Source organism: Oncorhynchus masou, chromosome 31, assembly GCF_036934945.1.
Source record: "Oncorhynchus masou masou isolate Uvic2021 chromosome 31, UVic_Omas_1.1, whole genome shotgun sequence".
Taxonomy (NCBI): domain Eukaryota; kingdom Metazoa; phylum Chordata; class Actinopteri; order Salmoniformes; family Salmonidae; genus Oncorhynchus; species Oncorhynchus masou.
The window spans coordinates 27,243,077-27,269,833 of NC_088242.1; the positions used below are offsets into that span (position 1 = coordinate 27,243,077).

Consider the following 26,757-nt stretch of genomic DNA (forward strand, 5'->3'; position numbering starts at 1 on the left):
TTTTGAACTTGTTATCAGTATAAAAGACACCTGTCCACAACCTCAAACAGTCACACTCCAAACTCCACTATGGCCAAGACCAAAGACCTGTCAAAGGACAACAGAAACAAAATTGTAGACCTGCACCAGGCTGGGAAGACTGAATCTGCAATAGGTAAGCAGCTTGGTTTGAAGAAATCAACTGTGGGAGCAATTATTAGGAAATGGAAGACATACAAGACCACTGATAATCTCCCTCGATCTGGGGCTCCACGCAAGATCTCACCCCGTGGGGTCAAAATGATCACAAGAACAGTGAGCAAAAATCCCAGAACCACATGGGGGGACCTAGTGAATGACCTGCAGAGAGCTGGGACCAAAGTAACAAAGCCTACCATCAGTAACACACTACGCCGCCAGGGACTCAAATCCTGCAGTGCCAGACGTGTCCCCCTGCTTAAGCCAGTACATGTCCAGGCCCGTCTGAAGTTTGCTAGAGAGCATTTGGATGATCCAGAAGAAGATTGGGAGAATGTCATATGGTCAGATGAAACCAAAAAATATATAACTATTTGGTAAAAATTCAACTCGTCGTGTTTGGAGGACAAAGAATGCTGAGTTGCATCCAAAGAACACCATACCTACTGTGAAGTATGGGGGTGGAAACATCATGCTTTGGGGCTGTTTTTCTGCAAAGGGACCAGGACGACTGATCCGTGTAAAGGAAAGAATGAATGGGGCCATGTATCGTGAGATTTTGAGTGAAAACCTCCTTCCATCAGCAAGGGCATTGAAGATGAAACGTGGCTGGGTCTTTCAGCATGACAATGATCCCAAACACACCACACGGGCAACGAAGGAGTGGCTTCATAAGAAGCATTTCAAGGTCCTGGAGTGGCCTAGCCAGTCACCAGATCTCAACCCCATAGAAAATCTTTGGAGGGAGTTGAAAGTCCGTGTTGCCCAGCAACAGCCCTAAAACATTACTGCTCTAGAGGAGATCTGCATGGAGGAATGGGCCAAAATACCAGCAACAGTGTGTGAAAACCTTGTGAAGACTTACAGAAAACGTTTGACCTCTGTCATTGCCAACAAAGGGTATATAACAAAGTATTGAGATAAACTTTTGTTATTGACCAAATACTTATTTTCCACCATAATTTGCCAATAAGTTCATAAAAAATCCTACAATGTGATTTTCTGGATTTCTTTTTCTCATTTTGTCTGACATAGTTGAAGTGTACCTATGATGAAAATTACAGACCTCTCTCATCTTTTTAAGTGGGAGAACTTGCACAATTGTGGCTGACTAAATACTTTTTTGCCCCACTGTATATATGTATATATATATATTTCAATTACAATATGTCAGTTGAGTCAACAAATCACAGCACAGATTGATGGGTACACGTCTTGCATTTACTTCTTGCTTTGCTGTTTATGGGTATGCTCGTAATCGCCGCTTGTCCACCCGTTCTGCCATCATTGACTTGAGTGGGGACCACTGTTTTTCTATGGCATTTTATTTATTTTTTATTTATTTTTTATTATACATTTATTTGATTCATAATACAAAAATCAACTTACATTGCTACATCAAACATGTCTAGCAAACCAAACACAGGTATGAACAATGCTCAAACATACAAAAAAATATAAAGAAAAAGAAAAAGAAACAATTTAAGTGCAATTATATTCACTCTGAAAATATCTTATAATAATGATTCATGAAGATGTTATTATTGTTGTTATTCACTTGGGTTAGTGTTTTAATAAGATAATTAAATTCAATCAGAAAAATGTCTAATTTTGGTATACAATTTTGGAATTTTTGTTTGTGTATAAAGTATTTGGCAACAAGAATTTTAAAAATGAACAATCATTTCAGTGGTTTTGTTATCCTTGCAATAGTAACATATTATATATTTTATGTTAAAATTATAGGGAGTGTTCATAATGTTAAATAAGTACTTTGCAAGGTTTTCCCAAAATTCTGACACAAATTTACATTCAAAGAACAAGTGAGACAGATTCTCACCTTCTTTTTCACAGAAAACGCAGATATCATCAATAGCCACAAATTTGGAAATCTTATATGGATTACATGGATATATCTTATGTAAAATGTTGAAGTGCACTTCCTTAACTTTGTTTGGTATACAGTATTTGTAAGGCCTTAGCCATGCATTTTTCCAGACTTTCCTCTGGTGTAAGTTGGTTTTGTGAATAAATAATTTGTCTTGTATATTTATTACAACAAGATTTCTCAAGTAAACCCACGCCTTCCAATCTGAGTTCTGGATAAATTTTGTGATCATTCCCAAAATTAAGATGACTTTTCATAAGTGTAGTTATGTAACGGCTAGCAAGTTAGCGGTGGTGCGCTAAATAGCGTTTCAATCGGTGACGTCACTTTCTCTGAGACTTTGAGGTAGTGGATCCCCTTGCTCAGTTCTTCGTGGGTGACTGTTGTTGATGTGTGCAGAGGGTCCCTGGTTCGTGCCCGGGTATGGGCGAGGGAACTGTCTAAAGTTATACTGTTACGTTGATGCTATTGACCCGGATCACTGGTTGCTGCGGAAAAGGAGGAGGTCAAAAGGGGGGTGAGTGTAACGGATGTGAAACGGCTAGTCAGCGGTGGTGCGCGCTAAATAGCGTTTCAATCGGTTTCGTCACTTGCTCTGAGACCTTGAAGTAGTTCCCCTTGCTCCGCTTCTTTTGTGGAGCGATGGGTAACGATGCTTCATGGGTGACTGTTGTTGATGTGTGCAGAGGGTCCCTGGTTCGGGCGAGGGTACGGTCTAAAGTTATGCTGTTACAGTTAGACCACTGGGAACAGCTTTGATCACAGAAATAAACTCTCTGAAAGGTATTGGAAACTCTTCCAATGTTATAAATTGTTCATTTGTGAGAATATTACCCTTGTTGTCGAAAATATCAAGAACAAAGTCAATATTCCTCTCATGCCATTTCTATGGTATTTATAGGTTGCACCTCCGTCACTCTGTCGCGTCATGCCATTGTTATGAAAGTTCTCAAGCCGCCCTCTATCGGCGGCGCCATAGTGGTGGTAAACGACAGGGACACAGAAACAGCTGATTAGCTTGCTAGCTGTTAGGTGATGTCTTACTATGGTCGTGAATTTGCCTAAATTATTAGATAGTCGTAATTCAGCTGCCTTTTTATTTTGCCCAACATACGCCATTTCGGGACGATTTGTGTTTTGCCATTTTAGGCCAAGCGGAACCAGAAGGAGCTAACGTTACTGTAGCCAGCTCGTAAACATTGGAGACAAAACAACACTAAAAAAACCTGATTTATCATCGAGCTGAATAATGGATCAAAATTACACCTTGTATCCTGTTAAACTGTACGTTTACGACCTGTCTAACGGAATGGCTCGCCAGCTGAGCCCCCTCATGCTAGGTAAGATGCAAGCTAGTTATCTTTGGTTGTACTATTTTGTAAATGTTTCTTTTTTTTATTAACAATAATAAATCAATACAAATGTACACAGGGAACACAAGCACGCTTAAGCAATAAGGCATGAGGGGGTGTGGTATATGGCCAATATATCACAGACCCCCGAGGTACCTTATTGCTATTATAAACTAGTTACCAATGTAATTAGAGAAGTAAAAATACATGTTTTGTCATACCCGTGGTATACGTTCTGATATACCACGGCTGTCAGCCAATCAGCATTCAGGGCTCAAACCACCCAGTTTATAAATAAAGAATATTCCAAGGATTTTGGGCTAGAGGGTACAATAACACATTACACAAAGACCTTAATGGACCAATGGCGACCTGTAATTCATGGCAGGTGGGACAGAACCCTAAAAAACTATATAAACTCAGCAAAAAAAGAAAAGTCCTCTCATTGTCAACTGCGTTTATTTTCAGCAAACGTAACGTGTAAATATTTGTATGAACATAACTAGATTCAACAACTGAGACATAAACTGAACAAGTTCCACAGACGTGTGACTAACATGAATGTGTCCCTGAACAAAGGGGGGTCAAAATCAAAAGTAACAGTCAGTATCTGGTGTGGCCACAAGCTGCATTAAGTACTGCAGTGCATCTCCTCGTAGACTGCACCAGATTTGCCAGTTCTTGCTGTGAGATGTTACCCCACTCTTCTACCAAGTTCCTGAACATTTCTGGGGGGACTGGCCCTAGCCCTCACCCTCCGATCCAACAGGTCCCAGACGTGCTCAATGGGATTGAGATCTGGGCTCTTCGCTGGCCATGACAAAACACTGACATTCCTGTCTTGCAGGAAATCAGGCACAGAACAAGCAGTATGGCTGGTGGCATTGTCATGCTGGAGGGTCATGTCAGGATGAGCCTTTTTTGCCAGTCCTGTCTGGTCCAGCGACGGTGGGTTTGGGCCCATAGGTGACGTTGTTGCCGGTGATGTCTGGTGAGGACCTGTCTTACAACAGGCCTACAAACCCTAAGTCCAGCTTTTCTCAGCCTATTGCGGACAATCTGAGCACTGATGGAGGGATTGTGAATTCCTGGTGTAACTTGGGCAGTTGTTGTTGCCATCCTGTACCTGTCCCGCAGGTGTGATGTTCAGATGTACCGACAGATATATTGTTACACGTGGTCTGCCACTGCGATGACGATCGGCTGGCCGCCCTTTCTCCCTCTAGCGCTGTCTTAGGCGTCTCACAGTATGGACATTGCAATTTATTGCCCTGGCCACGTCTGCAGTCCTCATGCCTCCTTGCAGCATGCATAAGGCACATTCACGTAGATGAGCAGGGTACCCTGGGCTTATTTCTTTTGGTGTTTTTCAGAGTCAGTAGAAAGGCCTCTTTTTTAGTGTCCTACATTTTCATAACTGTGACCCTTAATTGCCTACCGTCTGTAAGCAGTAAGTGTCTTAATGACGGTTCCACAGGTGCATGTTCATTAATTGTTTATGGTTCCTTGAACATGCATGGGAAACAGTGTTTAAACCCTTTACAATGAAGATCTGTGAAGTTATTTGGATTTTTACTAAATATCTTTGAAAGAAAGGATCCTGAAAAGGGATGTTTATTTTTTTTACTGAGTTTAGATATATATATATATATATATATAAAATAAATAAATAAATTGCCTGTTTTGCATGTTATTTTGGCATTAATACGTGTCGCATATCAGTTTGCAAACAATGTAAAAATAAATCAAATATAATTGAGTTAATAAAGCTGCATACAAACATGTTCTCTTTTTGGCTTTCTAGAGTAAGGCAGCTCAGCCTAGCTCAGTGCTTTCTGTGGTGGTGGGGGAGTCAGTGGAATATACGGAGCGTAGGGGCTGGTAATGTTCTCTAGTTGCACCGTGATTGGCTCAGTGTTCTGTCACTCATGGGGACACTACGTCACAGCAAAATCTACAGAGAGAGATTGAAAATTCAAGCCCCTTGGGTGTTGCCATAGTTACGTTAGAAGTGCCCATCCAAGAAAGCTTGGTCATTGGCCACAGATAAAATTATGTCAAATCACGTTATATGTACCCTACCTTTTAATTGGACTGATCATGTCAATATCATACTTTCAAAATCTTAGCTAGCAAGCTAGCAGTCGTCATCATGGATCAAGTCGGCAATCTACTGGCAAATACTTTTCAATCCTTGTCAAATGAAGAGAAATTATAGATAAAACATATCGATGTTCATCGGCCATTGGACATAAACATTACACAACAAGTTGAAAATCACAAATTCAGCAATGAGTGGTTTGGAAGGAATCGGTGCTTAACTGCAAGTATTGCAAAGCAATCACTAGCCTGCTATTCAATGGAGTGGTTGTGTGGTACAAGTCTGGGTTTAAGGGTCTCTTTTCCAAGCTTAAAAGGATTAACATTCAACATTGCCCATGCTGTCAATCCAGCATGACTTCTGACACATTCAAAACAATTGGAACTGGGAAATCTCAGACTTCAGTGAGTTCAAAACATCTGGGAACTCGGAAAAAACGAGCTCTGACTAGGAAAAGTAAGTTTTGAACGGTCATTTAGCTTATAGACTGTTTTTGAGAAATGTCATCATCAAATATTGTAAGAGCTTTCATTGTCTGCTTATTTGGCCACTTTATTTATCATACAGTTCTGACTTCGTGTGCAGGGAGAATACTGTAATAATGGCTCATGTTCTGAATTCTGTCAAATCACAACTAATTATTTTGGGTTACATTCGCCGAATACAACCTTAATGTGAAATGCTTTAGCCCTTAACCAACAATGCAGTTCGGGGCACTTCTGGGGATAGCATGAAAGAAAATATTGACTAAATAAGCCAAAGTAAAACATAATAACGAGGCTGTATATAGGGGGTACTGGTACGGAGTCAATGTGTGGGAGTACAGGTTAGTCGAGATAATTAGTACATGTATTTAGGGGAAAAGTAATTATGCATAGATAATAAACAGCGAGTAGCAGCAGTGTAAAAACAAAGGGGGGGGTCAATGTAAATAGTCCAGGTGGCCATTTGATTCATTGTTCAGCAGTCTCATGGCTTGGGGGTTAAAGCTGTTAAGGAGGCTTAGACTTGGCGATCTGATACTGCTTGCCATGCGGTAGCAGAGAGAACAGTCTTTGACTTGGGTGACTAGAGTCTTGGACAATTTGTTTGGGCCTTCTTCTGACATGCCTAGTATATAGGTCCTGGATGGCAGGAAAGCTTTTTGAGGATCTGGGGACCCGTTCTCCTGAGGCGGAAAAGGTTTTGTTGTGCCCTCTTCACAACTGTCTTGGTGTGTTGGGACCATGATAGTTTTTTGGTGATGTGGACACCAATGAACTTAACTCTTGACCCACTCCATTACAGCCCCATTGTGAATGGGGGCGTGTTCGGCCCTTCTTTTCCTGTAGTCCATTATCAGCTCCTTTTGTCTTGCTCACATTAAGGGACTGACCCCCTCCCTATAGGCTGTCTTGTTGGTAATCACGCCTACCACTGTGTCGTCAGCAAACTTAATGATGGTGTTGGAGGTGTGCTTGGCCACGCAGTCATGGGTGAACAGGGAGTACCCGAGGGGACTAAGCACGCACCCTGAGGGGCCCCCGTGTTGAAGATCAGTGTGGCAGATGTGTTGTTGCCTACCCTTACCACCTGGGGGTGGCCCGTCAGGAAGTCCAGGTTCCAGTTGCAGAGGGAGGTGTTTAGTCCCAGGGTCCTTAGCTTAGTGGTGAGCTTTGTGGGCACTATGGTGTTAAACGCTGTTCTGTAGTCAATGAACAGCATTCTCACATAGGGGTTCCTTTGTCCTGGTGGGAAAGGGCAGTGTGGAGTGCGATTGAGATTGCGTCATCTGTGGATCTGTTGGGGTGGTACGTGAATTTGAGTGGGTCTAGGGTTTCTGGGAGGATGGTGTTGTGAGCCATGACCAGCCTTTCAAAGCACTTCATGGCTACCGACGTGAGTGCTACAGGGCGGTGGTCATTTAGGTAGGTTACCTTTGCTTTCTTGGGTACCGGGACTATGGTGGTCTGCTTGAAACATGTTGTTATTACAGATTTGGTCTGGGAAAGGTTTAAAATGTCAGTGAAGACACTTGCCAATTGGTCCATGCATGGTCTGAGTACACGTCCTGATAATCCGTCTGGCCCCGCGGTCTTGTGAATGTTGACCTGTTTCAAGGTCATACTCACATCGACTACGGAGAGCGGAACACCTAGTGCTCTCATGCATGCTTCAGTGTTGCTTGCCTCAATACGAGCATGAAAGGCATTTAGTTTGGTATGTTCACGTCATTGGGCAGCTCGCGGCTGTGTTTCCCTTTGTAGTCTGTAATAGTTTGTAAGCCCTGCCACATCCGACGAGTGTCAGAAGCAGTGTTGTAGGATTTAATCTCAGTCCTGTATTGATGCTTTGCCTGTTTGATGGTTCGTCTGAGAGCATAGCGGGATTTCTTATAAGCAAAAAAGTGTTTTAAAAAAATCTAAATATATTTTATATTTAAGATTCTTCAAAGTAGCCACCCTTTGCCTTGATGACAGCTTTGCACACTCTTTGCATTCTCAAAACCAGCTTCACCTGGAATGCTTCTCCAATAGTCTTGAAGGAGTTCCTGCATATGCTGAGCACTTGTTGGCTGCTTTTCCTTCACTCTGCGGGCCAAGTCATCCCCAAAAAAGTAGGGACGTGGATCAGAAAACCATTAAGTATCTAGTGTGACCACCATTTGTCTCATGCAGCGCGACAGATCTCCTTTGCATAGAGTTAATCAGGCTGTTGATTGTGGCCTGTGGAATGTCCTCCCACTCCTATTCAATGGCTGTGTGAAGTTGCTAAATAGTTGCGGGAACTGGAACATGCTGTCGTACACGTCTATCCAGAGCATCACCTCATGTTTCAGCATGATAATGTGCGGCCGCATGTCGCAAGGATCTGTACACAATTCCTGGAAGCTGAAAATGTACCAGTTCTTCCATGGCCTGCATTCTCACCAGACATGCTCAATGGGCTCAATGGGCGACATGTCTGGTGAGAATGCAGGCTATGGAAGAACTGGTACATTTTCAGCTTCCAGGAATTGTGTACAGATCCTTGCGACATGCACATTATCATGCTGAAACATGAGGTGATGGCGGCGGATTAATGACACGACAATGGGCCTCAGCCTCTTGTCACGGTATCTCTGTGCATTCAAATTGTCATCGATAAAATACAATTGTGTTTGTTGTAGCTTATACCTGCCCATACCATAACCCCACAACTACCATGGGGCACTCTGTTCACATTAACATCAGCAAACCGCTCGCCCACACATCTGCCATCTGCCCGGTACAGTTGAAACCCGAATTCATCTGTGAAGAGCATACTTCTCCAGCGTGCCAATGGCCATCGAAGTTGAGCACTTGCCCACTGAAGTCGGTTACGATGCGGAACGTCAGACAGGTCAAGACCCTGGTGAAGACAACTAGCATGCAAATGAGCATCCCTGAGACAGTTTCTGACAGTTAATGGTGAAATTCTTTGGTTGTGCAAATCTACAGTTTTATCAGCTGTCCGGGTGGCTGATCTTTGACGATCCTGCAGGTTAAGAAGCCAGATGTGGAGGTCCTGGGCTGGCGTGGTTACACATGGTCTGCGGTTCTGAGGCCGGTTGGACGTACTGCCAAATTCTCTAAAACGTCTTTGGAGGCGGCTTATGGTAGAGAAATTTAAATGTAATTATCTGGAAACAGCTCTGGTGGACGTACCTACAGTCATCATGCTAATTGCACACTCCCTCAACTTTAGACATCTGTGGCATTGTGTTGTGGGACAACTGCACATTTTAGTGGCCTTTTATTGTCCCCAGCACAAGGTGCACCTGTGTAATGATCATGCTGTTTAATCGGCTTCTTGATATGCCACACCTGTCAGTCGGATGGATTATCTTGGCAAAGGAGAAATGCTCACTAACATGGATGTAAAACAAATTTGTGCACCAAATTTGAGAGACATAAGCTTTTTGTGAGTATGGTAAATGTGTATGACCTTTTTATTTCAGCTCAGGAAACATGGTACCAACACTTTACATGTTGCATTTATATTTTTATTCCTTGTATATACAAGCTTTGGTTGTAATATAAGTTGTATTATCCGCGGAAATTGATGCCACACAGAACAAGGAGCAAATATCTTTGGTGATGCGAGAGCTGGGACTCTCTAAAAACACGGCACTTCGATACAAGTGACTATTTGTAGCAGGGATGAGGAGACACTGAGGATGCATTTTAGACCAATGGGCTAAACCTATCCTTTACTTCTCGCTCTCATTCACAAAATGTACATATAAACTATTTTCTTCTATTCACAGGGAAACAGCTTGATGGAATATGGTGAGTAAATTATGTATTCTTTGATTTAAGTTCTTATTTTTTGTGAGGACAAAGGTCAATTTTATGTTCACCTATCATTTCATAACTGGATGTTGTAAAATATGTTGAGCATTCTCTACATGAATGTCATGATGGGGATATTTTTCCCCCAGTGTTTTTAAGTCTGTAAATTGAGAATCATCTTTATGTGAAACGAAACAGTAACATATTCCTCTCAGGCACACTGCTATTGTTGTCCATGGAGAGGAGTTCTTCTATGGGGGAGAGGGCATCGCAAACTGCCCACCTGTAAGACAACGTTTTATTCTATTCCTTCCTACAATAAACTAGACCTGAGTTGTCCACAGAAGTCTAAGTTAGAGTTGCCCCAAACATAGATGTTGTGATCCTCTGCAAATCCTGGGGCTAAGTAAAAGCTGCAAATACAGGGCCATTGGAGGACAACTGAGCAAGCAGGGGACATGACTAAGCTGTTTGTGTTTGTTGAGTGTTTCAGGGTGGGACGTCCCTGGGAGAACCCAACTCCATAATAGACCTGGGCATCACAGAAGTGACTGAGGAAATCTTTATGGAGTACCTGTCTTCACTGGGAGAGTCCACGTACAGGTGAGGCTGAGGCACCTGGTGTATCTTAACTCCACTGGGATATGTTTGTGTATGTATGTACAATGCCTTTGGAAAGTATTCAGACCCCTTGACTTTTTCCACATTTTGTTACGTTAAAGCCTTATTCTAAAATGGATTAAACCCTTATTTTTTTCTCTCAGCAAACTACACACAATACCCCATGATGACAAAGCGAAAACAGGTTTAAATAAATATTTGCTCATTTATTAAAAATAAAAACTGAAATACCTTATTTACATAAGGGAAAGGGGGATACATAGTCAGTTGTCCAACTGAATGTATTCAACTGAAATGTCTTCCGCACTTAACCCAACCCCTCTGAATATGTATTCAGACCCTTCGCTATGAGACTCGCAGTTGAGCTCAGATGCATCCTGTTTCCATTGATCATCCTTGAGATGTTTCTACAACTTGATTGAAGTCCACCTGTGGTAAATTTGATTGATTGGAAATGATTTGGAAAGGCACACACCTGTCTATATAAGGTCCCACAGTTCACAGTGCATATCAGCTCAAAAACAAAGCCATGAGGTCGAAGGAATTGTCCGTAGAGGTGCGAGACAGGATTGTGTCAAGGCACAGATCTGAGGAAGGGTACCAAAAAATGTCTGCAGTGTTGAAGGTTCCCAAGAACAGAGTGACCTCCATCATTCTTAAATGGAAGAAGTTTGGAACCACCAAGAATCTTCCAAGAGATGGCCGCCCGGCCATACTGAGCAATCGGGGGAGAAGGGCCTTGGTCATGAAGGTGACCAAGAATTTGCTGGTCACTCTGACAGAGCTCTAGAGTTCCTGTGTAAAGATGGGAGAATCTTCCAGAAGCACCACTATCTCTGCAGCACTCCACCAATCAGGCCTTTATGGTAGAGTGGCCAGACGGAAGCAACTCCTCAGTAAAAGGCACATGACAGCCCACTTGGTGTTTTCCAAAAGTCACCGAAAGGACTCAGACCATGAGAAACACGATTATCTGGTCAAATGAAACCAAGATGGAACTCTTTGGCTTGAATGCCAAGTGTCACGTCTGGAGGAAACCTGGCACCATCCCTACGGTGAAGCATGGTGATGTTAGCATCATGCTGTGTGGATGTTTTTCAGTGGAAGGGACTGGGAGACTAGTCAGAATCTAGGCAAAGATGAATGGCGCAAAGTACACAGAGATTCTTGATGAAAACCTGCTCCAGAGTGCTCAGGACATCAGACTGGGGCAAAGGTTCAACTTCCAACAGGACAACAACCCTAAGCGCACAGCCAAGACAAAGCAGGAGTGACTTCTGGAAAAATTTCTGAATGTCCTTGAGTGGCCCAGCCAGAGCTCGGACTTGAGTCCGATCTAACATATCTGGAGAAAGCTGAAAATAGCTGTGCAGAAACATTTGAGAGGATCTGCAGAGAATAATGGGAGAAACTTCCCAAATACACGGGTGCCAAGCTTGTAGCGTCATACCCAAGAAGACTCGAGACTGTAATAGCTGCCAAAGGTGCTTCAACAAAGTACTGAGAAAAGAGCCTGAATACTTAGATAAATGTGATATTTTATTTGTATATTTTTAATACATTTGCAAAATAAATTAACCTGTTTTTGCTTTGTCATTATGGGGTATTGTGTGTAGATTGAGAGAAAACAACAAACAATTTAATACATTTTTGAATAAGGCTGTAATGTAACGATGTGGAAAAAGTCAAGGGGTCTGAATACTTTCTGAATGCACTGTGTGTATGTACTGTAGGTACAGTGCCTTGCGAAAGTATTCGGCACCCTTGAACTTTGCGACCTTTTGCCACATTTCAGGCTTCAAACATAAAGATCAAAAACAGAAAAATTGGGCGTGCAAAATTATTCAGCCCCCTTAAGTTAATACTTTGTAGCGCCACCTTTTGCTGCGATTACAGCTGTAAGTCGCTTGGGGTATGTCTCTATCAGTTTTGCACATCGAGAGACTGAAATATTTTCCCATTCCTCCTTGCAAAACAGCTCGAGCTCAGTGAGGTTGGATGGAGAGCATTTGTGAACAGCAGTTTTCAGTTCTTTCCACAGATTCTCGATTGGATTCAGGTCTGGACTTTGACTTGGCCATTCTAACACCTGGATATGTTTATTTTTGAACCATTCCATTGTAGATTTTGCTTTATGTTCTGGATCATTGTCTTGTTGGAAAACAAATCTCCGTCCCAGTCTCAGGTCTTTTGCAGACTCCATCAGGTTTTCTTCCAGAATGGTCCTGTATTTGGCTCCATCCATTTTCCCATCAATTTTAACCATCTTCCCTGTCCCTGCTGAAGAAAAGCAGGCCCAAACCATGATGCTGCCACCACCATGTTTGACAGTGGGTATGGTGTGTTCAGGGTGATGAGCTGTGTTGCTTTTACGCCAAACATAACGTTTTGCATTGTTGCCAAAAAGTTCAATTTTTGTTTCGTCTGACCAGAGCACCTTCTTCCACATGTTTGGTGTGTCTCGCAGGTGGCTTGTGGCAAACTTTAAACAACACTTTTTATGGATATCTTTAAGAAATGGCCACTCTTCCATAAAGGCCAGATTTGTGCAATATACAACTGATTGTTGTCCTATGGACAGAGTCTCCCACCTCAGCTGTAGATCTCTGCAGTTCATCCAGAGTGATCATGGGCCTCTTGGCTGCATCTCTGATCAGTCTTCTCCTTGTATGAGCTGAAGGTTTAGAGGGACGGCCAGGTCTTGGTAGATTTGCAGTGGTCTGATACTCCTTCCATTTCAATATTATCGCTTGCACAGTGCTCCTTGGGATGTTTAAAGCTTGGGAAATCTTTTTGTATCCAAATCCGGCTTTAAACTTCTTCACAACAGTATCTCGGACCTGCCTGGTGTGTTCCTTGTTCTTCATGATGCTCTGCGCTTTTAACGGACCTCTGAGACTATCACAGTGCAGGTGCATTTATACAGAGACTTGATTACACACAGGTGGATTGTATTTATCATCATTAGTCATTTAGGTCAACATTGGATCATTCAGAGATCCTCACTGAACTTCTGGAGAGAGTTTGCTGGACTTAAAGTAAAGGGGCTGAATAATTTTGCACGCCCAATTTTTCAGTTTTTGATTTGTTAAAAAAGTTTGAAATATCCAATAAATGTCGTTCCACTTCATGATTGTGACCCACTTGTTGTTGATTCTTCACAAAACAATACAGTTTTATATCTTTATGTTTGAAGCCTGAAATGTGGCAAAAGGTCGCAAAGTTCAAGGGGGCCGAATACTTTCGCAAGGCACTGTATGTATAGATGGAGATGTGCAGTTGGATACTGACGAGATCTTTTTAGCTCTCTCTCTCTCTCTCGCACTCTCCCTCACTGTATCCACTCTATATTTACTCTGTCCCTATCTTTGCTTCTTTCTCTCATTCACTGCCTTTCTCCCCACTCACCCCCCTTTCTCTCACACACTGTAGGGGGAACCAGTACCATCTGTTTGAGTGGAACTGTAACACGTTCAGTAACGAAGTGGCCCAGTTCCTCACCGGCAGCAAGATCCCTGCCCACATCACAGACCTGCCGGCTGAAGTGCTGTCCACGTGAGTTACCCCTCTCTTCCCCCCCCGTCTCTCTAGAAACAAGAACCTATTGTCAAACATAATCAGTGTAGTGTGGGAGCGTGGCACAACGACAGTGCTGCAGTCTTCCAAGCACATATTGTCCATGAGCGACATTGGTATGAATTCCAGCCCTGACACCTTTGTGCGGGTTCTCCTCTACCTGTCCCCCTATATATCCTCACCTGTACCCCTATATATCCTCTTCCTGTCCCCCTATATCTCCTCTACCTGTCCCCCTATATCTCCTCAACCTGTACCCCTATATCTACTCTACCTGTCCCCCTATATCTACTCTACCTGTCCCCCTATATCTACTCTACCTGTCCCCCTATATCTACTCTACCTGTCCCCCTATATCTACGTTCAATGCTGTCTGAATAAAGAATACATAAGGATGACAAGTCTCCATTCACATATTGAGTCAACACCAGGGCTCTCCAACCCTGTTCCTGGAAAAACACTAATACAGTTGAAGTCAGAAGTTTACATACACATTAGCCAAATACATTTAAACTCAGTTTTCCACATTCCTGACATTTAATCCTAGTAAAAATTCCCTGTCTTAGGTCAGTTAGGATCACCACTTTATTTTAAGAATAAAGAATAATAGTTGAGAGAATGATTTATTTAATTTTTATTTCTTTCATCACATTCCCAGTGGGTCAGAAGTTTACATACACTCAATTAGTATTTGGTAGCATTGCCTTTAAATTGTTTAACTTGGGTCAAACATTTCGGGTAGCCTTCCACAAGCTTACCACAATAAGTTGGGTGAATTTTGGCCTATTCTTCCTGACAGAGCTGGTGTAACTGAGTCAGGTTTGTAGGCCTCCTTGCTCGCACATGCTTTTTCAGTTCTGCCCACAAATTTTCTATGGGATTGAGGTCAGGGCTTTGTGATGGCCACTCCAATACCTTGACTTTGTTATCCTTAAGCCATTTGGCCACAACTTTGGAAGTATGCTTGGGGTCATTGTCTATTTGGAAGACCCATTTGCGACTAAGCTTTAACTGAAGACTTGAGATGTTCCCTCAATATATCCACATAATTTTCTCACCTCATGATGCAATCTATTTTGTGAAGTGTGTCAGTCCCTCCTGCAGCAAAGCACCCTCACAACATGATGCTGCCACCCCCGTGCTTCACGGTTGGGATGGTGTTCTTCGGCTTGCAAGGCTCCCCCTTTTTCCTCCAAACATAACGACGGTCATTATGGCCAAACAGTTCTATGTTTGTTTCATCAGACCAGAGGACATTTCTCCAAAAAGTACTATTTTTGTCCCCATGTGCAGTTTCAAACCATAGTCTGGCTTTTTTATGGCAGTTTTGGAGCAGTGGCTTCTTTCTTGCTGAGCGACAGTGAATTAATTATAAGTTAAATAATCTGTCTGTAAACAATTGTTGGAAAAATTACTTGTCATGCACAAAGTAGACTTCCTAACCGCATTGCCAAAACTGTAGTTCGTCAACAAGAAATTTGTGGAGTGGTTGAAAAACAAGTTTTAATGACTCCAACCTAAGTGTATGAAAACTTCTGACTTCAACTGTAGCTACAGGACGGTTGCTCTCCAGGAACAGGGTTGGACAGCCCTGGTGTTGACCCTTTTACTTTTTCCTCATTTTGTTATGTTACAGCCTTATTCTAGGAAAGATTAAATAATTTTTTCCCCTCATCAATCTATACACAATACTCCATAATGACAAAGTAAAAACAGGTTTTTAGATATTTTTGCAAATGTATAAACAATCAACACATTTGCACATTACTCAGTACTTTGTTGAAGCACCTTTGGCAGCGATTACAGCCTCCAGTCTTATTCTGTATGACACTACAAGCGTGGCACTCCTGTATTTGGGGAGTTTCTCCCATTCTTCTCTGCAGATCGTCTCAAGCTCTGTCAGGTTGGATGGGAAGCGTCGTTGCACAGATATTTTCAGGTTTCTCCAGTGTGAGCGGACCAAGTAATTGGGCATCACTCTAAAGCGGGAAGGTGGAATAAACGAGTCAGGAGTAGGTTTTCTTGATTTAACACAGTTCTCTATTGAGGGCATTTGGTCAACAAAAACATTCCAACATAATCAATGAAAATCTTCCAAGGAAAAAAACATACATCTTCTTCTCCAGATGAAACAGGAACACAATAGGATTATCTTTAAACTACAACAAAAAGTCACGGGATTGTCACCGTCTTAGTGGTTCTTCCTGGATAGCTCCTCTCTCTCGGTGGCCATCTTCCAGAGATAGTTTCCCCCCCTCTCTGCTGGTTCCATTTCTCTCTTATAGGGGAAGGAGAGTATGTCATTAGTACCGTCAGCTGTGCTTAATTGCCTCTGGTTACCTTGTCTCCCATGCCTTGTTGGGCTACTATCCATGAGCCCAGCCTGCCCTCTGGTGGTCCTTCCACATACCTTCCCCCCCAGGACCAAACCGGAGGGTCGGGCGCCAGACGCACTGTCTTGGTCGCGTCGGGACAGCGCATCTGCATTCCCGTTCCTCGATCCGGCCCTGTGGATGACATGGAAAGAGAACGGTTGTAAAGACAATAACCATCTGGCTATTCTGTTGTTATTGTTTCTCTTACCAGCTATCCACGTGACGGGTGCATTTGTCAGTAACTAATGAAAACCTCCGACCCAGTAGGTAGTACCGGAGATAATCGAGGGCCCACTTGATGGCTAAGGCCTCTTTCTCTACGGTCGCATACCTCTGTTCCCGATCGCTGAGCTTCCTGCTAATGAAGAGAATTGGCTTCTCTGCTTCACCTTTACCCTGAGCTAGCACGGCCCCGAGCCCTGTATCCGAGGCGTCGACCTGCACAATGAACTCTTGTGAGAAGTCCGGAGCCTGTAGAACGGGATCAGAACACAGGCCATCTTTTAGCAATTGAAAGGCCTCTTCCGTCTCGTCTTTCCACTCTACCTGGTTTGGCAGGTTTTTCCTGATGAGGTTTGTGAGGGGGTTGGCAATGGTTGCTTATCCCGGGATAAAACGGCGATAATATCCTGTTATCCCTTAGAAGGCCCGAACGTCTCGCTTGGTCCGGGGTCGAGGCCAGTCACGAATTGCCCTGGTCTTCTCTGCCTGTGGGCGTATTTTCCCATTCCCCACGGTGTACCCCAGGTATTCCGCTTCGGACAGGCCCAGGCAGCATTTATTTGGATTGGCTGTCAACCCTGTGGCTTCCAAACTCACGAGCACCGCCCGTAATCGCAGGAGGTGACTATCCCAGTCCTCGCTGTGGATGATCACATCGTCTATGTACGCCGCTGCATACTCTTGATGGGGCCGTAGAATGGCATCCATGAGGCGTTGGAAGGTTGCAGCGGCACCGTGCAGTCCAAAGGGCATCCTCACATACTGGAAAAGCCCCTCTGGGGTGGCGAAGGCCGTCTTTGGGCGATCCTCCGGAGCCACCAGCACTTGCCAATATCCCTTCGTCAAATCCAGGGTAGTGATGAACTTGGCCTTTCCTAAGCGCTCCATGAGTTCATCCACGCGGGGCATGGGATACGCATCGAATGTAGAGATGGCATTCACGCCCCTAAAGTCGTTGCAGAGTCTCATACTACCATCGGATTTGGGGGCCAGGACTATGGGACTGGACCACTCACTCGTCGAGGGCTCGATCACGCCCATCCTCAACATCTCCCTCACCTCTTTCTTAGCGATGACTCGGCGAGCCTCAGGAATCCTGTAAGGGCGGATATGCACCTTCTTGCCGGGTTCAGTGTGGATATGGTGGAACAAGACATCTGTTTGTCCTGGGAATGGAGAGAATATTCGACCGAAGTTCATAATCAGCTTCTCTAGCTGTCTTGACTGCTCTGGTAGGAGAGTTTGGCCACGGCGCACCTGTGGTAGAGCCTCCTCTTTTTCTTTGCCTTCCAGGTTCATCAAAGCCACCTCCTCCTCTCGTCCATGGTACGTCTTCAGCAGGTTTATGTGATAGAGTTGGACCTTCTTCCTCCTGTCAGGTTGCTTGATGAGGTAATTGACCGGTGAGACCCTTTTCATTACCTCGTAGGGCCCCCTCCACTGCGCCAGCAAGCGATGTTCGGCCGTGGGCACAAGCACCATCACTTTCTCTCCCACGGTGAACTCACGGGGGGTCGCGGACTTATCATAGGCCCGGCCTTGGGTCCTTTGGGCCTTCTCCGTATGCTCCTTGACTATGGGCCACACTGCTGACAGGCGGTCTCTCATCAGGGTAACGTGTTCTATTGTGGATCGAAAGGGGCATGGTTGGGTCTCCTTGGCTAAGTCGAGGATTCCTCGACAGGGTCTGCCATAGAGCAATTCAAACGGAGAGAATCCAGTGGATGCCTGGGGTACTTCTCGCAGGGCAAACATTAAGTGTGGGAGAAGCATGTCCCAGTTTTTCCCATCTCGGGACACCACTCTTCTCAACATGCTTTTAATCGTTTTGTTCAAGCGTTCACACAACCCGTCTGTTTGAGGGTGGAATATGCTTGTACGTATCTGTTGAACCTGATATAACCGACACAAGTCCTTCATCAACCGGGACATGAATGGGGTTCCTTGATCGGTTAAAATAGTCTTGGGGAGGCCCACACGAGAGAACATCAGGAATAACTCCTTGGCAATTCCCTTTGACGACATGTTACGCAGGGGTATGGCCTCCGGGAACTTGGTAGCATAATCTATAACCACTAGGATGTACTCATGTCCTCTGGCGGATTTTGGGAGGGGTCCTACGAGGTCCATAGCTATGCGTTCAAAGGGAGTCTCTATGATGGGGAGAGGAATCAAAGGGTTACTTAGGTGTGGCCGTGGGGCTGTACGTTGACCACACGTCCTACAATACCTGGCCACATCTCTGGTGACCCGGGGCCAATAGAATCTCTGCATGATTCTGTCAATAGTCTTGTCTCGTGCAAGGTGTCCTCACCACAGGTGGAACCCCCCCCCCCCCTCTTCCTTATTATGCATAGCCACACAAAGGGTTCTGAAGGAACTGCAGCCGCCCCTGATAAATTGAAATACATAGGCCAAAATTATAGGATTACTTCTCTGTTCAGAAGTAAAATAAACAATTCAGAATAGGCTACTATACCACGAGAAGCCCTATAATTTAGCCACAGAGGATCAATAGCTTCTTCTTTTTTTTTCAAAATAGCGTAGCTGTGGATTGTAGCCCAATAACCAGGAATAGCCTACAGTTGGGAACGCAAGGCAAATCTGTTGGTGAAAAAACAGCATGCAGATAAAACTGGCCTTTTGCCAAACATTTCAAATACAATCGAGGGAAAACACAGGTTGGAAAACAATTTACTCCTGCTGAAGAGTGAAGACTCTATGCTATAAGGCTGACAAAATGTTAGATCAACTTCCAAATATTGTTTTACAAAGAGAGAGAGAGAGAGGCTTTTGGCACGAGCACATCTGCCATCACCAGTGAGTGAGCTGCTCATCATTGGGTGAGTCAGTGAAACTGGAAAGCATTTTTAGGATTATAATTTCTTCATATTGTAGCCTACATAATGTGTCTCCACACACCTAGGCCTAGGCTGTTGATGGATTCAAGTCAAGGACGTTTTTATTGATCTCAGTTTGTCAAAGTAGCCTGACATGTTGATCATTTGTGTGGTATAAAAACATATTCTGCCAAAGTCTCCAGTCATGTAAAATGATGTAGAATTGCATGAAATTGGTTTATAAAAGGCACATTTTCTCCCCGAACCGTAGGCTATTAAAACATGTCCCCATGTGTGCTACTAATGTAAGTGACTCTACTCTACTGCTCTATGCCACTACGCAAATGCATTGATATGCATGCAATGCTTAATTTTTTCTCTCTAATGTGCTCCGGTACCACATAACTTCCCAGGTCACCTCACACTCACTGCACTTACTGTATGTTTCAAGTTAAATTTAGTTTGTTGGAATGTATGATATAAATAAGGAAAGCTTGTTCAAAACATAACTCACTGTGTGGATTCTAATTTGTGCTGTGTTCCACTCTGTCACCCGCAGACCTTTCGGCCAGGCGCTACGCCCGCTTCTGGACTCCATCAATATTGCACCTCAAGGGGGCAACACCTTCAATGGACATTATGGCCAGAGATAGACCGATAACACAGGTGCACAGAGTAATATATTAAACGATCAGTCAGTCTGTGTGGGGGGGTGGGAGATCTGCAGCTCTGGACCTTTGTAAGTCCCTTACTGATGTACATCAGTCAGTCAGTCAGTGGGCCAGGCAGCAACCTAACCCAACCTGACCTCTTTAATACCTTAAAGGCCCAGTGCAGTCAAAAAAGTGATTTTCCTGTTTTTTTTGTAAATATATTTCCACACTATGAGGTGTCAATAATACAGTGAAATTGTGAAAATTATAAGGCCCTTTTAGTGTAGGAGCTGTTTGAAAAGACCGCTGGAAATTTCAGCGTATTTTGGTGGGATGGCGTTTTGGCCTTTCATGTTGACATCACCACGCGGTAAATTAGTTAATAGACCAATAAGAAAGAGTTCCAAAACTCTCTGCCAATATCAGCACATTTTCAGTTTTCCCCCATCCCCACTCATACCACTCCCAGACAGTCCTAGCAAAATTATTTATTGAGAAATTCTCTTTGCTATTTTTTGACTAATTTAAAATAACCACACTAAGGTACTTAATTGTTCCCCAGAAATGATTTGATATTGAGATAAAAACAGCTGCATCTGACCTTTTACCCCAGCCCAGCCTGACACTCCCCAGACTTAACATGATCCAACCTAACTTACCCCTTTTCCACTATAAACTTGGCCTGCGATCTGTGTGTGTATTTTAGTATGTCCATGGCCGTAAGTGTATGATAAGATAGATATTTCTTCTACTCTCCATAGGAGCCCATGGTCAGCTGAATGTAAAACTAGGGAGCTGCAAGGTTTCTATCTAGAGCCAGAGCTGCAGCTCTTTCCTGCACAGGGGTGGGTAGGGTGTCCTTTTACCTTCCTGTTATAAGTAATTAAGTAAGCTATTTTAGTGTTTTCATTGTTCTTTTTTAATTACCATGACATGACTGCATTGACACTCCAGAGAGGTAGAGAGAAGGGATAGAGAAGATGAAAAGAGAAACAAACCACGTTTGAGATTTTAGCTGGAGACGTGATAAAAACTATACAAATTCTGACTTGCACTTGTCTTGATATTGTGAACTTGCGTATTCACTTATCTTCGTATCAACCTCCACCTGTCTGGTGTCAAGGTTTATCCCTTGAAAACATTGTTACACACAAGCACACACACACTCAAGATCATCAAGCTATGACCTCGTGTGACCTGTACAGACGTGCTCAAATTTGTTGGTACCCCTCCACAAATGCACAATTTTCTCTGAAATAACTTAACTGACAAGAGTAAATGGCATCCACTGTTGTTTATTCCATATTTAATAGAAATCAGACTTTGCTTTAGATTTTTTATTAAACATAATATTTTAAATAATAAACAAATGAAAATAGCATGGACAAAAATGATGGGACCCTTAACCTAATATTTTATTGCACAACCTTTAGAGGCAATCACTGCAATCAAATGTTTTCTGTAGCTCTCAATGAGACTTCTGCACCTGTTAATAGCTTGGCCCACTCCTCCTGAGCCAACTGCTCCAGCTGTCTCAGGTTTGATGGGTGCCTTCTCCAGACTGTAAGTTTCAGCTCTTTCCATAGTTGTTCGATAGGATTCCGATCAGGACTCATAGAAGATCACTTCAGAATAGTCCAATGTTTTGTTCTTATCCATTCTTGGGTGCGTTTAGCTGTGTGTTTTGGGTCATTATCCTGTTGGAGGACCTATGACCTGCGACTGAGACAGAGCTTTCTGACACTGGGCAGTACGTTTCGCACCAGAATGCCTTGATCGTCTTGATTTCATTGTGCCCTGCACAGATTCAAGGCACCCTGTGCCAGGCGCAGCAAAGCAGCCCCAAAACATAACCGAGCCTCCTCCATGTTTCACTGTAGGTATGTTGTTATTTTCTTTGAAAGCTTCATGTTTTCGTCTGTGAACATAGAGCTGATGTGACTTGGCAAAAAGCTCCAGTTTTGGGGGACATTCTCTCAGGATTATGGCTTGTCATTATGCATTTTAGAAAATTCCAGTCTGGCTTTTTTGTGTTTTTCTTTCAAAAGTGGAGTCCTCCTGGGTCTACTTCCATGAGCCCATTTTCTCTCAAAAAGCGACGGATGGTGCGATCAGAAACTGACGTACCGTCACCTTGGAGTTCCGCTTGTATCTCTGGCAGTTATCCTTGGTTCTTTATCTACCATTCGCACTCTCCTTCTGTTCAATCTGGGGTCGATTGTCCTCTTCTGGACGTGCCCAGTGTGGTTGGCTACAGATCCATGGACCTTAAACTTAATCAAATTTGTGACTGTTGTCACAGGAACATCGAGCTGCTTGGATATGGTCTTGTAGCCTTTACCTTTACCATGCCTGTCTATTACTTTATTTCTGATATCCTCAGACAAATCTCTCCTTTGATTTCTCTGGTCCATGTTCAGTGTGGTGCACACAATGATATCAAACAGCACCGCGACTACTTTTCTCCATTTAAATATGCTGAATGACTGATTACAAGATTGGAGATACTAATTAAAGAAACAAATTACTTTGAAATATCACTATAATGAAATGATTTATTCTATTTCCTAAGGGGTACCAACATGTGTCCAGGCCATTTTAGAATATCTTTGTAGAATAAGCAATAATTAATCTCTTTTCACAGCTTCTTTGCTTTATTCTATGACATACCAACGGCATGCAAGTATACCGCTTTTAATTTACTCACTTTTCATGAGGAATGAAGCATTATTTAAATGAGCTGTAAGGGCACCAACAAATTTGAGCACGTCTGTATGTAGGATTTTACAGTAATACACTGAACAACTGCATCTTTCCAGAATTGGTGTACTTATACCTTTCAAATTAGCAGGAATACACCATATCTAGGCATTTTCAAAGATTGGAATGTTGTTGAGACTCTGTACTGTTTTCTTGCAATCAGTGTGCAGCCTAATGTTGTTCCAGCATAGGAAATCACTCTCCATATTGAGAGTTATGCCAACTGCCGTTCACTTTTTTCCTGATATCAAGTGTCTGTGATTTTGATGCCATTATTTGTTTGTTTTGATCTGTTTATTTATTGTAATATTATATACACAAGACTGTCTTTGTAAGTTACATACTTTTAATTTATTACCTAATGTCAGTATGAGCATACATATCGTTATTATTGTATTATCAAGATTTAATATATTCGGTAATTCACATTTGGTATTAAGTCAAAGTTGTGATACCCCCAAAATGTCCATCCTTACTCTGTCCACTATTGTGATGTAAAGATCCTGTTTATATTTAACGAAACTCTTGCCTCTGCTTGATAAAGACAACTTTTCTCTAAGTATGGTTGTCTATGTGTCTTTTTGTGTTAACACTCTTAAGGCAGATGGAGGATGTTCCACGGTGAAATACACACCAAAGTGCAGTATGCTACCAGCCTCTGACTATGATTATTTTTGTACAGGTAGTTTCCTAAACAAATACTTATTCACCCAGAAATATCTCTTCAGCCAGTGATTAGTGGGAGACCATACTACATTATATGATGGTGTGTAACAGGTATTCCCAAACTGGGGTACAATGCGTCGGGGGTACGCCAAATAAAAATTGTGATTTTTTTTTAATTTATTGAACCAGCTAGGCCAGTTGAGAACAAGTTCTCATTTACAACTGCAACCTTGCCAATATAAAGCAGTGTGACAAAAACAACACAGAGTTACACGTGGGATAAACAAAAGTACAGTCAATAACACAATAGAAAAATCTATATACAGTGTGTGCAAATGGAGTAAGGCAATAAATAGGCCATATTAGCTGAGTAATTACAATTTAACAAATTAACACTGGAGTTCTAGATGTGCAGATGATGATGTTGTACTGGTGTGCAAAAGAGCCCAAAAAAAGTCAATAAAAACAATACGGGGATGAGGTAGGTAGTTGGATGGGCTATTTAGAGATGGGCTGTGTACAGCTGCAGCGATCGGTAAGCTGCTCAGATAGCTGGATGCTTAAAGTTAGTGAGGGAGATATGTCTCCAACTTCAGCGATTTTTATTTATTTTATTTATTTATTTATTTATTTTTGCAATTCGTTCCAGTCATTGGCAGCAGAGAACTGAAAGGAAAGGTGGCCAAAGAGGTGTTGGCTTTGGGGATGACCGGTGAGATATACCTGCTGGTGCGTGTGCTACGTGTGGGTGTTATGGTGACCAGTGAGCTGAGATAAGGTGGAGCTTTACCTAGTAAAGACTTATAGATGACCTGGAGCCAGTGGGACTGGCGACGAATATGTAACGAGGGCCAGCCGACGAGAGCATACAGGTCGCAGTGGTGGGTGGTATATGGGATTTTGGTGACAAAACGGATTGTGTTGGTATAACGACAAGTTTCTCACACAACTGGCCTATTTGGGTAATGTTTTTTCCCGCCTGAGTGATCTGAATCTAGGATTACAGAGACTCTCAGCAACTATATTCAATGTGCGGGACAAAGTTGAGGCTATGATTAAGAAGTTGGAGCTCTTCTCTGTCTGCAATAACAAGGACAACAGACAGGTCTTTCCATCATTGTATGATTTTTTGTGTGGAAATTAACTCGAGCTTACGGACAATGTCAAATGTGATGTAGCGAAGCACCTGAGTGAGTTACATGCGCAATTACACAGGTACTTTCCTGAAACAGATGACACAAACAACTGGATTCATTATCCTTTTCATGCCCTGCCTCTAGTCCACTTACCGATTTCTTGAACAAGAGAGCCTCGTCAAAATCGCAACATGCGGTTCTGTGAAAATTGAATTAAATCAGAAGCCACTTATAGATTTCTGGATAGGGCTGCGCTCAGAGTATCCTGCCTTGGCAAATTGTGCTGTTAAGACACTGATGCCCTTTGCAACCACGTACCTATGTGAGAGTGGATTCTCAGCCCTCACTAGCATGAAAACTAAATACAGGCACAGACTGTGTGTGGAAAATTATTTAAGACAGACTCCAATACAACCCAACATTGCAGAGTTATGTGCATCCTTTCAAGCACACCCTTCTCATTAACCTGTGGTGAGTTATTCACAATTTTCGATGAACAAATAAGGTTTAATATGTAAGATGGTTAAATAAAGAAAATTATTGATTATTATTATTATTATATCATTATTTCTGCCCTGGTCCTATAAGAGCTCTTTGTCACTTCCCACGAGCCGGGTTGTGACGACAACTCACACTCATTCTTATGTTTAATAAATGTATCGTACAGTGTGTGTGTGTGGCAGGCTTACAATGATGTAAAAAAAAAAAAAAACATTTGTGAGTGTGGTGACCCTGGTGCTAGAGGGGGTACGCAGCTGGAGATTGAATGTTTGAAGGGGTACGGGACTAGAAAAAGTTTGGGAACCACTGGTGTGTAAGATACTTATTGAGTGATACTGGTAAGTGCTTTTGATTAATTTTTATTTTACCTTTATTTAACCAGGCAAGTCAGTTAAGAACACATTCTTATTTTCAATGGCGGCCTGGGAACGGTGGGTTAACTGCCTGTTCGGGGGCAGAACGACAGATTTGTACCTTGTCAGCTCGGGGGTTTGAGCTTGCAACCTTCCGGTTACTAGTCCAACACTCTAACCACTAGGCTCTAACCACTAGGCTCTAACCACTAGGCTCTAACCACTAGGCTCTAACCACTAGGCTCTAACCACTAGGCTACCCTGACGCCCCACTGGACTTCCTAATAATGCCCAGAATGTCCACATGGTGGGGATGTTGGTTTTCTAGTTTCAGATTTTCTCATTTCCTGTCTCGAGTCCACTCTGGACAACACTTTACCAATGATTTGTTATACCCAAGATAGACCAAAGCCTCTTTCCAATGCAAGCAAATTAATCATAGTAGTCAGAACTAGCAAGGAGGTGGGTAAAGCCAAGCACAAGCTAGCGAGATCCTATTGGTGCATTCTAGCATGTATTTGCATATTTCCTTTAGGGAACGCCTAGTATGTGAAGTGCATGTGTGCAATAACACAATTCGCCCTTGCACTCCAAAACAACACCATTTTTTTGAAACTGACAAAGGGTAAAGTCTAAAAAACTTATTCCACTCTGCTCGTAAAAAAAATCAATCTTCTCCAACTGCCGGCCACTGGACTTCCTCTCATCACCATATTTGGTGGTGAGTGGAAATACCAACTGGATGCTTCAGATTTCGGTCAAACATCTGGCTCATTGTTCTGTGACATTACTCTACACACACATGTCAGGGAACACAGAATTGAGGGGGAAAAAACAACAACCTGTGTGAAAAATGTGAGCAGCTTGAGGGTGTTTAGACTCCTCGTGGCTTTTGTGAGAAAGGAGTCTTCTTAGGAGCAATGCTTTATTTTCTTCCCTCCCTTTTTCTTTTGTCAGCTGTGACAAATTAATAGAGCTATAAACATGAAACACACCCGTGTTTAAAAAAAAAAAAGTTTTATCAAGTTATACAAATAACACTTAATGTCTCTTTTGAGAGAAACATTTAAACCTCTTGAAATTGTTCCATAACATTTCATCTTCATCTGAAAAGTCAATGTTAACGAAAACTTAAACAGTCCTCAACAAAGAACATTTCCATATAGAGCATGTACAGACACATAAGTAGTTTGGTCTTATTCAGCACATAATAGCGTACACATATCACACTTATATCAGATAAT

General features: G+C 42.8%; 1 protein-coding gene across 2 annotated transcripts; it reads left to right on the top strand.

Moving 5' to 3' along the window:
* The first annotated feature begins 2,397 nt into the window (after nt 1-2,397).
* LOC135523715 (desumoylating isopeptidase 1-like) lies at nt 2,398-23,416 on the top strand. 2 transcript variants are annotated; one of them, XM_064950557.1, is made up of 7 exons: nt 2,529-2,582; nt 3,215-3,405; nt 9,786-9,807; nt 10,026-10,095; nt 10,304-10,413; nt 13,864-13,986; nt 20,004-23,416. In XM_064950557.1, the coding sequence occupies exons 2-7, from the start codon at nt 3,315-3,317 to the stop codon at nt 20,095-20,097; spliced, it is 510 nt and encodes a 169-aa protein (XP_064806629.1). In that variant the 5' UTR covers nt 2,529-2,582; nt 3,215-3,314; the 3' UTR covers nt 20,098-23,416. The 2 variants fall into 2 exon arrangements, with proteins under 2 accessions (XP_064806630.1, XP_064806629.1); XM_064950558.1 differs by lacking the exon at nt 3,215-3,405 and having other exon boundaries at nt 2,398-2,582.
* The last annotated feature ends 3,341 nt before the right edge of the window (nt 23,417-26,757 follow it).